The following is a 13,954-nucleotide window of genomic DNA, read 5'->3' as shown; positions in this document are numbered from 1 at the left end:
TCACACCTGTAGTCCCAGGACTTTAGGCGGCCCTGATGAGAGGATCGCTTGAGCCCAGGGGTTCAACACCAGCCTGGACAACATAGTGAGACCTTGTCTCTTAAAAAAGAAAAAGGTGATTTTTTTTTTTTTCCTTTGAGATGGAGTCTGGCTCTGTCGCCCAGGCTGCTGGAGTGCAGTGGTGTGATCTGTGATCCTCCTGCCTCAGCCTCCCGAATAGCTGGGACTACAGGTACGTGCCACCATGCCCGGCTAATTTTTTCTGCTTCTAGTACAGACAAGGTTTCACTGAGTTAATCAGGCTGGTCTCGATCTCCTGACCTCGTGATCCGCCGGCCTTGGCCTCCCAAAGTGCTGGGATTACAGGCGTGAACCACCGCACCCAGCCAAGAAGTTTTTTTTGAAAAAGCAAACTGTCGATGTTCTGAGGAGCTCATGCCGAAGTGTTTTAGAGGCGAGTGCAATTTGCAGACATTCAGCCGAAAAGTGTGTGTGCATGTAAGAAATAAAGTTTATAAACAGGACAGAATATTAGGTCGTAATGATGAAGCAAGGTGAAGGATGAATGGGTACTCTGTGTGTTCTTTCAGATTTTCTGCAGGTTTGAACATTTTTGAAACAAAAACTTGGCAGTGACTCTCACTTCTCTAAATGCAGGTGACGTGTTCCATGGCATCAGCAAGGAGGACCACAGACACTCGGCTCCAGCCGCCCCGAGGAACAGCCCCACGGGCTTGGCCCCCCTCCCAGCGCTCTCGCCTGCTGCACTCTCACCTGCCGCGCTCTCACCTGCCGCTCTTTCACCTGCTTCCACACCTCACCTTGCAAATCTTGCAGCCCCATCATTCCCCAAAACAGCAACCACAACTCCCGGGTTTGTGGACACACGCAAGAGTTTCTGTCCTGCACCCCTGCCCCCGGCCACAGATGGCTCCATTAGCGCCCCTCCAAGTGTCTGCAGGTGAGCCAAGTCCTGATTGGGGACATGGGAGCACTTTGGAAAATGGATGTTACACTGCACTAGCACAGCTACAGAAACGTCCCCGGGACCATGCAGTTGAAAAGCCTAGTGAAATGCTGAGGGAATGCAAGGATGTCCCCAGCAGAGGCCAAGTGTGGAGGGGCTCCCATCTCAGCCTCTACTTCTGCAGACAGAAGAGCAGGGGCAGTGGGCTGCCATGGGAAGGTAGGCCAGTTACCCCTAAACACTGACAGCATCGGGGGCGTACATTGTTTGTTATTTGTTGTATAAGTTGTATTTGTTATACCTAGGGTGGAATCAGAAGAAAATGAATGAAATGTGTATAGTAAAAACACAATACGACAAACACTCAACAGGTTTTTGTTTTGTTTTGTTTTTGAGACAGAGTCTTGCTCTGTCGTCCAGGCTGAAGTGCAGTGGTGGAATCTCAGTGCACTGCAACCTCCATCTCCTGGGTTCAAGCGATTCTCCTGCCTCAGCCTCCCAAGTAGTGAGACTACAGGCATACGCCACCATGCCTGGCTAATTTTTGTATTTTTAGTAGAGACGGGTTTCACCATGTTGGCCAGGCTGATCTCGAACTCCTGACCTCAGGGGATCCACCTTCCTCGGCCTCACAGAGTGCTGGGAGTACAGACGTGAGCCCCTGCACCCGGCCAGACTTTCCTTTTAAGACAATTTCTGTTACCTTTGAACTCTCCCATTTGAAGCTATACCCCTTCTCCCCCTTAGTATGGAAGCTGTGGTGGCAGGGACAGTCTTAGAAGGAGTCATTGGAGAGACTGCGTGTTCCTGTTCAGTGGCGCTGTATGAGCGCTTTGAGGGACCGCCTGCATGCGTGCGCCATGCCTCCCACGTGAGCCCCTGGCCAACGTCTTTGGTGCATGTGTATGACTCCCTAGGAACCTTGGGGCTATGCATCCTCTGTGCTGCCTCTTGTCTGTGAAATGGGCAGGACAGTGGGTGGTCATGCGCAACAATGGGAGTCATTGCCTCCCGGGGCCGGCCACTTGCCGATGAGCTTGTGTGCAATTTTGCAGTGACCCTGACTGCGAAGGGCACCGCTGCGAGAATGGTGTCTACGACCCACAGCAAGATGATGGGGACGAGAGTGCAGATGAGGACAGCTGCTCTGAGCACAGCTCCAGCACCTCAACCTCCACCAACCAGAAGGAGGGCAAGTACTGCGACTGCTGCTACTGCGAATTCTTTGGGCACGGCGGGGTGAGTGCGTGAGGTCAGCACGTCATGATGTGGGAAGTGTGCAGCACACGGGCTCCTCTGCAGAAATTCTGCACCTCTAGGATATATCCATCGTAAAGAAGCAAAGAAAAATATTTGCCCAAAGATTTAGCCATAATGATTTTTTGCTTCATTTTTGCATTTTGTTTGTGGTTTTTAAGGTAATCGGTAAATCAGGGGTGCAGTATTCCTACTGAATACCCATTGGTAGGAGGTTGTTAACCATGGTGTATCCATATGGTGGAACATTGTGGCCAGTGACAGCAGCGTTGTGTGTGTGCAGTTGGATTTCTCTTGCTTGAATACAGAGGGCATTGGTACACACACGTACTTGTCCGTCTTTCCAGAGCTGTGATTTAATTTATACAACCAGTTATCACCCGCAGTTTAAGAGGGATGGGTGGTAGGAATAGCAGGGGCTTATAGTTGTTCTTTTTCTGCTTTAGCTCTGTTTGCATTTCCTAAAATGTGCACATATTTTTATAGTAAGAAATTTGGCAGTAGGATTCAGGGCAGGTTTTTTTTGTTTTTGGCACCAAAAAGGAAACCTACAAATGGATGGAAAGATACTACAGACACATTTATTGACATGAAAAGATATTCACACCATATTAAATAACAAGTAGAGGCCAAGCACGGTGGCTCATGCTTGTAATACCAGCACTTTGGGAGGCCAAGGGAGGAGGATCTCTTGAGCCCAGGAATTGACCAGCTTGGGCGACACCGTGAGACCCTTTCTCTACAAAAAATGAAGAAAATTAGCTGTGGGTGTGACGGTACATGGCTGCTTTGCTTGAGCCCAGAGACCAAGGCTGCAGTGAGCTATGATCGCACCACTGCACTCCGGCCTGGGTGACAGAGCAAGACCCTGTCTCGAAAATAAGTAAATAAATAAATAAATAAAGTATATTAATCAGAATTTGTAATTGTTTCCTTTTTAGTTTAAAAATTCACTTATGTGCATAGCTGTACATGTTTTACCAGGTTTTTCATGAATATGTAAAATTTGAGGATAGGTATCAAAATACCACTTTTGGATGACTTGCTGATAGGTTTTTCTTTTTTTCTGCTGGTTTTATTTCCTTATTTTTCACAACAAATATATACTACTTGAATAATAAAACAGTTTATTTTTGGAGGTGTGGTCTGAAATTTATTACATTCAAAATTTTTAAAACTTAAGCGTAACTGTTGTTTTTCTCAGCCTCCAGCTGCACCAACAAGTAGAAATTACGCAGAAATGAGGGAAAAGCTTCGCTTACGGCTGACCAAGAGGAAAGAAGAGCAACCTAAAAAAATGGATCAGATCTCAGAAAGGGAAAGCGTCGTTGACCATCGGAGGGTGGAGGATTTATTGCAGTTTATAAACAGCTCTGAAACCAAACCAGTGAGCAGCACACGTGCAGCAAAGCGGGCAAGGCATAAGCAAAGGAAGGCAAGTGACAGGTCTCAGCACCTGGAGGTGCCAGGTCTGAGGGCATTTGAGGGTGCTGTGCAGTACCAGTCTCCAGGCAGGGCTGAGCTACAGAAGGTTGGGGCTCTGACGTGAGTTTACTTGCCCACAACATTGCTCCGAGAGCCAGCCTGTCGCTGGTGGCCTGAACTGGAGACTGGTAAAAAACTTCACTTTGTTTGTGTTTTCAGGAAATTACTTCCCCTTTTGTAGAATGGGTTTGTTCTTGTGCTGGCTGTCATGAGGGCAGCAGCAGACACTCCAGCTTTATCTGTTGGAGAACCTTCTTTTCCAAGAAAGGAGCCCTCAACTGTAGAGATGGTAGAAGAAGCCCAGGTGGGCTTTTGGGGCCTGTGGGTGAAGAAGTGTCTTTGATATGAGACTGGGGCGGGGCACTTGGCACAGGGAAGTCTTCTGGACTCAGGTCTGAGCATGTCCCCCATGCTCCTCTTGTCCCACTGCTGTTCCAGATGAAGACCAGTACATGGCATTGATTAGAGGGGAGGAAAATAAGTCTTCATGGGAAGGCATGAGCAGTTCTCTCCTTTCCAGAGGGCATGGTGTGTCACAAGCAAATGTCAAATAGAAAAAAATAATTAGCCAGGAATGGTGGTATACGCCTGTAGTCCCAGCTACTCAGGAGACTCAGGTGAGAGGATCGCTTGAACCTCGGAGGTGGAGGTTTTAGTGAGCCAAGATTATGCTACTGCACTCCAGCCTGGGTGACAGTGAGAGTGTCTCAAAAGAAAAAAAAAAAAAAACCCTTTTCTCTTGGAGGATTTTCTAAATGCCCCTATGCTGGAGCAGTTCCAAAGAGCCTTCTGGTTTCAGCTCCCTAAAAATGTCAGGCTCCAAGAGCCAGACCTCAGTGAGCAGATGTGGGCTGCATGCAGAGGGAACTTGTAGGTTCCTGGGGTTCTGACAGTAGGACAGTTGTCTTGGGAAGAGGCCAGGTTTCTGTCCGCGGCATGGTCAGGCAGAGAGGTGAGGAAGAGGACGATCCCACAGTGGACCAGAGGGTGGGCGCGATGTCCTGTGTTGTTACTTCTATCTTAGCTGTTGTGATTGCTCTACCCTCAAGAACTCTGCTCATGCCTCGCAGTCCTGAAATAGGTTTAGACTGATTATTGGGCCTGATTGGGAGGCTTTAGGGGAGAAGCCTTGTTCTGTGCCCCAGAAGACTGGAGACTGCTGGAGTGGGGAGAACATAGTGTGTCCTCCATTCAGGAGTGTCCAGCATCAGGGGCCCCCACGGTGGTCCAAGGCTCTGAGACCTCCCATTGAGATTCACTGGAGGCCTCTGGGACCCCTTCCTGAGTTTTCAGGGTACTCTCCATCCCAGGCTCTTGCCCTCTGACCTTGCAAGTGGTCTGGATCCAGACTTGAGGCCCAGCTGATCCTTAGAGGCTGATGTCATAGGCCCTGCTCAGCAACCAGTCCCACCTCGAGGGACCGCCTCCTGGTGCTTTCTACACCGCCCCCGTTTTACAGAGCAGCTCACAGATGTGTGTTGAGGCTCACTGGCTGGCTGCTTGTTGAAGGGACGGCAGTAGTTCACCTGTTCTGTCCCGTAGCAGGTCCAACCCGGAGGCCTGTGCTGGGGCAGCCACCCTGCTAAAGACCAGGGCACCTGCCCTCACGTGCTTGTTATTGGTCCACATATTGACAAGACACCCATGTTGGATTTAGATCGGCTCTGAGAGGACGCCAGCTGGCCAGTGTGTGCCAGCAAGTGTCCTGATGGAGTCAGTCTCTCCACTTCTGCAGTGCAGCTCCGCAACTCACTCCAGACATTGGACTGTAGGACCCACCATGAGGTGGCTGCTGGGTGCTGCTCCTGACATACACATGGAGAAGGATGTTAAATAATTTTTACTTGAATTGTCAAATGAAATTTTTAGTAACATACCAATGTTAAATTTGTATCATAATTTTTAAGTTTTTCAAAAGGTAATTTTCCTGTTAATAATATTGTGAAAAATAATTTACACTTGGGGAGTACTTTTCTGTTTCTCTAGGAGAAATGCTTTTGCCAGAGTTTCTCATAAGCCCCAGCATTTCTAAAGGTTGGTGGTGGATGGAGCTGTGCTCCTGACACTGATGACTCCCATCTGCTTTCTGAACACAAAGAACAGTTTCCATTTGTGCCCCTGGAGGATGTATGTATACATCACTACTCAAAGGCAGTCTTCACTTGGGATGAAAATTAATTTTCCATCAATTTGGACAGTGAGTCATTTGCTCTGTCCCACTAGTGAAAATATAGGGCACTTTTGTTTATCTGCTAGGGTGGGAAGAAGGAATTTCTGTTTCTTTTACTACACATTTCTTTTTGTGGTGCCATCACAGCTCATTGCAGCCTCGACCTCCTGGCTTCAAGCGATTCTCACCTCAGCTTCCCAAATAGCTGGGACCACAGTCGTACGCCACCACATCCAGCTAATTTTGATACTTTTTGTAGAGAGAGGGTTTTGCCGTGTTGCCCAGGCTGCTTTCGAACTCCTAGGATCACAGGTGTGAGCCGCTACACATTTCTTACATTCCCTGTTCAGGTGAATGCATTAGCCTTCGCCTGGAAAGGTGGCCAGAGTTCTGGCGGCACGTGTGCAGCCTCAGTACTGCCCAGGCAGGCTGTGGTATTGGTTACATCATCCATTCCTCCAGGCAGCATGATGCCCTGCCGCACCTGTGAAGGGGTAGCTGGCTCCCTGGATGTGTGCTTTGCAGCTGCTTTGCCCTTGGTTACTGTGTTTAGCACCAGGTCAAAGGCTATGGGGAATTTTTTGTTAACTACCACCCCCCCACCCAAAAAAGTAAGCATATACTTTAGTAAATAGATGAAGTTTAACAGTCCTGTAGAGTAAGAGAATTGGAGGTGGGTGTGTGTTAAGTTCTGATGTATTACAGCCTCTTCAGAGTTTATGTTCCATATGTGATTCGTTTTTAAAATTATCTTAGTTTTTCTGCATGATTTAAGTTTTAGCACTCACTGTAGTCTTAAACTGCCTTCTTTTCGCATTGGCAGCTGGAGGAGAAAGCTCGCCTGGAAGCAGAGGCCAGGGCCCGGGAGCACCTGCACCTCCAGGAGGAGCAGAGGCGGCGGGAGGAGGAGGAGGAGGAAGAAGAGGAGGAGCGTTTCAAGGAGGAGTTTCAGCGGCTTCAGGAGCTTCAGAAGCTAAGAGCTGTAAAAAAGAAGAAGAAGGAGAGGCCAAGTAAAGACTGCCCCAAGTTGGACATGCTCACTGGAAATTTCCAGGCAGCAACAGAGTCTGTCCCTAACTCTGAAAACATCCACAATGGCTCACTAGAGCAAACTGAAGCACCAGAAACCTCTTCTCAGTCCCCCTCCAGGCATATGAACCACTCAGAGCCCAGGCCAGGGCTAGGGGCTGAGGGGGATGCTGCAGACCCCGTCATCACCAGAGACTCCAAATTTCTCCTCCCCAAGGAGGTGAATGGGAAGCAGCATGAGCCACTCTCTTTTTTCTTTGACATCATGCAGCACCATAAAGAGGGAAATGGCAAGCAGAAGCTGAGGCAGACCAGCAAGGCCAGCAGCGAGCCAGCAAGGAGGCCCACGGAGCCGCCCAAGGCCACAGAGGGGCAGCCCAAGCCTCGGGCCCAGACTGAGTCAAAGGCTAAGGTGGTTGATCTCACATCCATCACAGAGCAGAAAAGAGAGGAGAGAAAAGTCAACAGTAATAACAATAACAAAAAGCAGCTGAACCACATCAAGGAAGAAAAGTCAAACCCAACCCCTATGGAGCCCACCTCTCCCAGCGAGCATCAGAACAACAAGCTGGTGCTGGCAGAGTCCCCTCAGCCAAAGGGCAAGAACAAGAAAAATAAGAAGAAGAAAGGAGACAGAGTCAACAATTCAATTGGTAAATACAGAATAGCGGGAAGGTATTTCTGAGCGGTGCCTGGTTTTCCACGTGTGATGTGCTAGTATGGGAAAACACCGGGTTTGGCGTGCTCTCACCATGTGGCCTCCCTCCTGTAGAAAAGAGCGTAGAGGGGCCGGGCATGGTGGCTTGCACCTGTAATCCCAGCACTGTGGGAGGCCAAGGTGGGCAGATCACCAGAGGTCAAGAGTTCGAGACCAGCCTGGCCCTGTGAAACCCTGTCTCTACTAAAAATACCCAAAAAAATTAGCTGGGCTTGGTGGCGTGCCTGTAGTCCCAGCTACTCGGGGAGGCTGAGGCAGGAGAATCGCTTGAACCCAGGAGGCAGAGGTTGCAGTGAGCCAAGATCGGGCCATTGCACTCCAGCCGGGTGACAGAGGGAGACTCCATCTCAAAAAAAAAAATAAAAAATAAAGTAGAGGATTTCTACCCCCTCCAGTTCCCCAACTGTAGTTCCCCAACATCAGTATTTCCCATGTTTGCTTCGTCATTCTCTCTCCCTCTCTCTCTTATTTTTCTGGACAGAATGCGAGTCACTTCATACATGACACCCCTTTAATCTAAAATACTTCTGTGTATATTTCCGCAAGATAAGGACACTTGGACACATAAAACCACAGTACAGTGATCAAAATGAAGAAGTTGACACTGATCCAGTGCTATTCTCTAATGGTAGACCTTACTCATGTTTCTCCAGTTGTCCCTTTAACATCCTTTATAGCAAAAAAAAAAAAGCTCTGTTGTTTCTCCTGACGTGGGATCCAGTCCAGGATCCCCTGTCATATCTCTTTAGTTTCCTTTCCTTTGGATCGGTTTCTCTGTTTTTCATGACCTTGACTTTTTTGAAGAGTGCAACCCATTTATTTTTTTAGAGTAACCCTTGGTCAGGGTATATGTCCCATGTCTTCCCGTCAGATTCAGATTCCATGTTTTGGGCAGCAACACCATTGATGTGACCAGTCCCTGCTGGTGTATCCCACCAGGAGTGGATGATGGTGTCTGTCCCTTCACTGGGGACGGGAACTCTGATCCTGGGTTGAGCTGGTCTGCCCATTTTCACTACGGTCAAGTTAGTATTTCTCCTTTGATAATTAGTAAGTGTCTTATGGGGAGACGAGTATCCCGTTTTTATTGAACATTCACCAACTAGTTGTAGCATCCATTAATTATTCTTGCCTGAAATGTTTATTACTGTGTTGTCATATGGTGATTTTTTTTTTTTTTTTTGAGATGGAGTTTCGCTCTTGTTGCCCAGGCTGGAGTGTAATGGCGTGATCTTAGCTCACCACAACTCCCACCTCCCGGGTTCAAGCGATTCTCCTGCCTTAGCCTCTTGAGTAAATGGGATTACAGGCATGCACCACCACACCCGGCTAATTTTGTGTAGTAGAGGTGGGATTTCACCATGTTGGTCAGGCTGGTCTCAAACTCCCGACCTCAGGTGGTCCGCCCGCCTCAGCCTCCCAAAGTGCCAGGATTACAGGCGTGAGCCACCGCCCCCAATGGTGATTTTTCTAATATTATTCTTTCTGTATTTGTTACCTGCCATTCAACTGTAGGAAGAGCTTTCCAACCCCATGTTTTGTTTTTTTTTTTCCATTTAGTTATATCAGGATGGATCCACGAATTTTTACTTGATGCTATAGATTAGAATCTTTTACAAACGCTATTTATGTTGCTGTTCTGATTGTCTGAGATTCGGTCAGTGGGAGACCCTCGGAATGGCTTTTTCCTTAGATGGTTTGAGGTGGCCCTACCAGCCTTTAAGCACTTTATACTTTCTGTCATGGTTCGATGCTCTGGGCTCATCTCATGTCTTCTCTCTCCCAGCCCTGAACCAGCCGTTTCTCCAAGGAGCCCTATTCTTTCTTGAACAGTGGTGTTCAGAAACCCAGACCTGGACACTGCCATATAGCATTGCTTCTAGGCCCTCTCAGTCAGCAGAGCGGGAGGAGTAGGGGTGTGAGCGTGTGCACATGAGCACCTGCCACCTACACACACAGAGATGTCTATTTTATCTAATTGCTATGTACAGGCCGTGCGTTCCCACAGATATCCCAGCCCCACTCCTGTGCTACAGCAGGTGTTCTCCCTTCCCCCGCCCACCTTTGTAACTCCTTAGATAGTAAGAACCTGGACCCCATCATCCACGGTGCCTTTACTGACTTGCCGAGTCCTACAACACAGGTAAAGGGTTCAGAAGTGCCTGCCTTGACCCTGATGGGAAACTCTGGGCATGCTTTTGGTATTTGTTCAGTTCTTTGTGTCTTTAGCTAACTCAGGGTGTGGTGATAACACTGAATTTACAAATGGCTTAAATTAGTTCTTTGCACCTTTAGTACAATTATGCTACTCATTTAAAACATATCTGATTGCATTTTTCCATTTGTATTCCATTTTGTTTTCTCCCCTACCCAATCCCTCTTTTTTTTTTTTACCTACTCCCTGTAAGTAACTAATCAGTTTCTTATTTGCTTTTCTTTTTTACGTAAAAGGTAGTATATTACAGATTTAATATTGAGTTTTGGATTTTTTTCTACTTAATATATTCTGGGAATCACTGCACATCAGTTCATAGAGATTGTCCTCATTCTTTCTACAGCTACGCAGTACTCCATTTAAAGTGTACTGTGATTTCTTCAGTCACTCCTCTGTGTGCGAGCATTTAGGTTGTTTCTAATGCTTTGGTTTTTTGTTTTTGTTTCTGTTTTGAGGTGGAGTCTCACTCTGTCATCTAGGCTGGAGTGCAGTGGCACAATCTTGGCTCACTGCATCCTCCACCCCCTAGGTTGAAGCAGTTCCCTCAGCCTCCCAAGTAGCCGAAATTACAGGCAGGTGCCACCATACCCGGCTTATTTTTGTATTTTTAATAGAGATGAGGTTTCACCATGTTGGCCAGACTGGCCTTGAACTCCTGACCTCAAGTGACCTGGGACTACAGGTATGAGCCACCGTGCCTGGCCTCAGTGCTTTGTTTTAATCATTACACCCAGTGCTACAGTGAGTACTTGTGTGCATATGTATTTCCATATTGTTTGGAGGTGCTTCCTTGGAGCATTTTCCCAGAAGGGAGAGGGCTGGGTCAAAAGGTAAGTGTGTTCCCTGTGTGGTGGCTCATGCCTGTAATCCCAATACTTTGGGAAGCCAAGGCAGAAAGATTACCTGAGATCGGGAATTTAAGACCAGCCTGGGCAAAATAGCAAGACCCCGTCTCTACTTTAAAAAAAAAAAAAAAAAAAAAGACACTTAGCTGAGCGTGGTGACGCACGCCTGTAGTCCCAGCTACTCGGTAGGCTGAGGCAGGAGAATCACTCGAGCCCAGGAGTTTGAGGCTGCAGTGAGTCATGATTGCACCACTGCACTCCAGCCTGGGTGACAGAGTGAGACCCTGTCTCTTAAAAAAAAATTTAAAGCAGCCGGGCACAGTGGCTCACTCCTGTTATCCCAACACGTTGGGAGGCTGGGGTGGGCGGATCACGAGGTCAGGAGATCGAGACCATGCTGGCCAACATGAAACCCCTTCTCTACTAAAAATACAAAAATTAGGTGGGCATGGTGGCTCATGCCTATAATCCCAGCTACTTGGGAGGTTGAGGCAGGATAATCACTTGAACCGGGGAGGTAGAGGTTGCAGTGAGCCAAGATCACACCAGTGCACTCCAGCCTGGCAACAGAATGAGACTCTGTCTCAAAGAAAAAAAAAAATTTAAGGCTGGGCACGGTGGCTCATATCCATAATCCCAGCAGTTTGAGAGGCCAAGGCAGGCAGATCACTTGAGGTCAGAAGTTCGAGGCCAGCCTGGCCAACATGTGGAAAGAACCCTGTCTCTACTAAAAATACAAAAATTAGTCGGGTGTGGTGGTGCTCACCTATAGTCTCAGCTACTGGAGACGCCGATGCAGGAGGATCACCTGAGCCCAGGAGACGGAAGTTGCAGTGAGTCAAGATCACGCCACTGCATTCCAGTCTGGGCGACAGAGCAAGACCCTATCTCTAAAACAAAATAAAATAAAAATTTTTAAAAAGGTAAGTGCTTTCATAGTTTTTTTGCTAGCTACGTCCAAGTTCTCCAAACCTTCCAGTCAGCCCACCCACCAGCAGCATCTGAGTGCCTGTTTGGCCACAGCCTTGCTTACAGAGTATGTTGTCAGGCTTTTTAACTTTTGCCAATCCATTAGCTGCAGTGAGCCCTCAGTGTAGTTTTCATTTGCATTTTTCTGTAATTACAATGAGGTCAATATTATTAAGGTCTATTTCTTTTTGTGTGTATGAATTTTCTTTTCATATCTATTTCTCATTTCTTACTCGGTTTTTGGCCTTTTCCCTTTGGTATTTAAGAATTTTTTATACGGTAGGGACATTGACCTTTCACTCATGCAGTGTATGCTGCAGACGTTCTCTCTCAGTTCCTAAGTTGTCTTTGACTTTATGTTTGCTGTTCAGTCAGGAAATGTTCTTCCTTTTATGTGGTCAGCTTCTTGATTTGTTATTGCCTCTGGATTTTGAATAATTGTTAGAAAGCTTTACCCTAACATTGTGGTTAAAGAGGAACACACCCATGCTGCCTTCCAGTATCTGTGTAGTTTCATTTTTTTTTCATTTATATCCCTAATATGTTTGGAAATTTTTCTTCTGTGTGGTGTGAAATATGGATCCAATTTCTCTTTTTCCAAATGGTTAACGAGTTGTCCCAGCACATTATTATTATTTATTCTTTTTTGGCGGGGGGGGGTATAGGGTCTCGCTCTCTCACCAAGGCTAGAGTGTGGTGGTGTGGTCATAGCTCACTGCAGCCTTGAACTCCTGGGTTCAAGTGATTCTCCCGCCTCAGCCTCCTGAGTAGCTGGGACTACAGGCTTGTGCCACCATGTTGGCAAATTTTTTTTTTTTTCCTTCTTTTAGTAAAAACAGGGTCTTACTACATTGCCTTAGCTGGCTCTAACTCCTGGGCTAAAGCAATCTTCCTGCCTCAGCCTCCCACAGTGCTGGGATTACAGAACGTGAGCCACCATGCCCGGCCTTAGCACCAGTTATTATAAAGTTCATCCTGGACCAGGTGTGAGGGTGATGGCTCATGCCTGTGATCCCAGCACTTTGGAGGGCCAAAGCAGGAGGATCACTTGAGCCCAGGAGTTTGAGACTAGCCTGGGCAACATAGTGAGACCCCATCTCTACAGATATTTTTTTTAAAAACAGCAGGGCATGGTGGTGCACACCAGTAATCTCAACCACTTGGAAGGCTGAGGCAGGAGGATCACTTGAGCCCAGGAGTTTGAGATTACAGTGAGCTATAATTGTGCCATTGCACTCCAGACTGGTCTATAGTGAGACCTTGTTTCTACAAAAACAAAAAAAAATGATAAAATCATCTTGTTCCAGTGATTCAAGATGCCACCTTTGTCTTACAATAAATTCCTTCCTTTCCTTTCCTTTCCTTTCCTTCCCTTTCCCTTTCCCTTTCTTTTTCCCTTTCCCTTTCCCTTTTTGAGACAGAGTTTCACTCCTTTTGCCCAGGCTGGACTACAGCGGCATGATCTCAGCTCACTGCAACCTCTGCCTCCTGGGTTCAAGCAATTCTCCTGCCTCTACCTCCCAAGTAGCTGGGATTACAGCCATGCACCACCACGCCTGGCTAATTTTGTATTTTTAGTAGAAACGGGGTTTCTCCTTGTTGGTCAGGCTGGTCTCAAATTCCCAATCTCAGGTGATCTGCCTGCCTTGGCCTCCCAAAGTCCTGGGATTGCAGGCGTGAGCCACCGTTCCCGGCCTGTCCTACAGTAAATTTCAATATTCACTTGGGTCTGTTTCTGGAATTTCTCTTCCTTTCCTCTCTGTTTACTTGTGTCATTATTACATTTAGTTATTTTTAGAGGCTCTACATGTTTTAATATCTTGTAGGGCTATTCTCTCCTAATAGCTTTTCCAGCTCAGTATTTCCCAGGCTATTTCTTGTTTGTATTTCCATATGAACTTTAGCGTCAATGTGCCTGGCTCCATTTTAAAAAAAGACTTGTTGGGGCTGGGTGTGGTGACTCACACCTGTAATCCCAGCACTTTGGGAGGCCTGGGTGGACGGATCACCTCAGGTCAGGAGTTGGAGATCAGCCTGGCCAATGAGACGGTGAAACACCGTCTCTGCTAAAGATCAAAAAATTAGCCAGGCGTGGTGGCGAGCGCCTGTGGTCCCAGCTACTTGGGAGACTGAGACGGGAGAATTGCTTGAACCCGGGATCCAGAGGTTGCAGTGAACCAAGGTTGCTCCACTGCACTCCAGCCAGGGCAAGAGTGAGACTCTATCTCCCCCCACAGAAAAGCAAAACTGGTTGGTATCTTTATTGGAGTTGCATTGTACTTGTGCGTTAATTTAGGGA

At 47.3% G+C, this 13,954-nt stretch overlaps 1 protein-coding gene across 6 annotated transcripts in view; it reads left to right on the top strand.

The window, feature by feature from the left end:
* FAM193A (family with sequence similarity 193, member A) overlaps positions 1-13,954 on the top strand; it is a 281,515-nt gene that overhangs the window by 231,161 nt on the left and 36,400 nt on the right. For 5 of the 6 annotated variants that reach the window (XM_011970845.1, XM_011970848.1, XM_011970849.1 and 2 more), the window contains 4 exons: positions 658-961; positions 2,023-2,206; positions 3,429-3,659; positions 6,703-7,561. In XM_011970845.1, coding sequence (XP_011826235.1) covers positions 658-961; positions 2,023-2,206; positions 3,429-3,659; positions 6,703-7,561 — 1,578 coding nt within the window. Of the gene's footprint in view, positions 1-657; positions 962-2,022; positions 2,207-3,428; positions 3,660-6,702; positions 7,562-8,812; positions 8,838-13,954 lie in introns of all 6 variants that reach the window. The other variant, XM_011970846.1, reaches the window with a different exon arrangement.

The sequence above is a fragment of the Mandrillus leucophaeus genome, unplaced genomic scaffold (assembly GCF_000951045.1).
Source record: "Mandrillus leucophaeus isolate KB7577 unplaced genomic scaffold, Mleu.le_1.0 Scaffold98, whole genome shotgun sequence".
In the NCBI taxonomy this organism is placed as follows: Eukaryota; Metazoa; Chordata; class Mammalia; order Primates; family Cercopithecidae; genus Mandrillus; species Mandrillus leucophaeus.
This window is presented reverse-complemented; position numbering and strand designations above follow the sequence as displayed.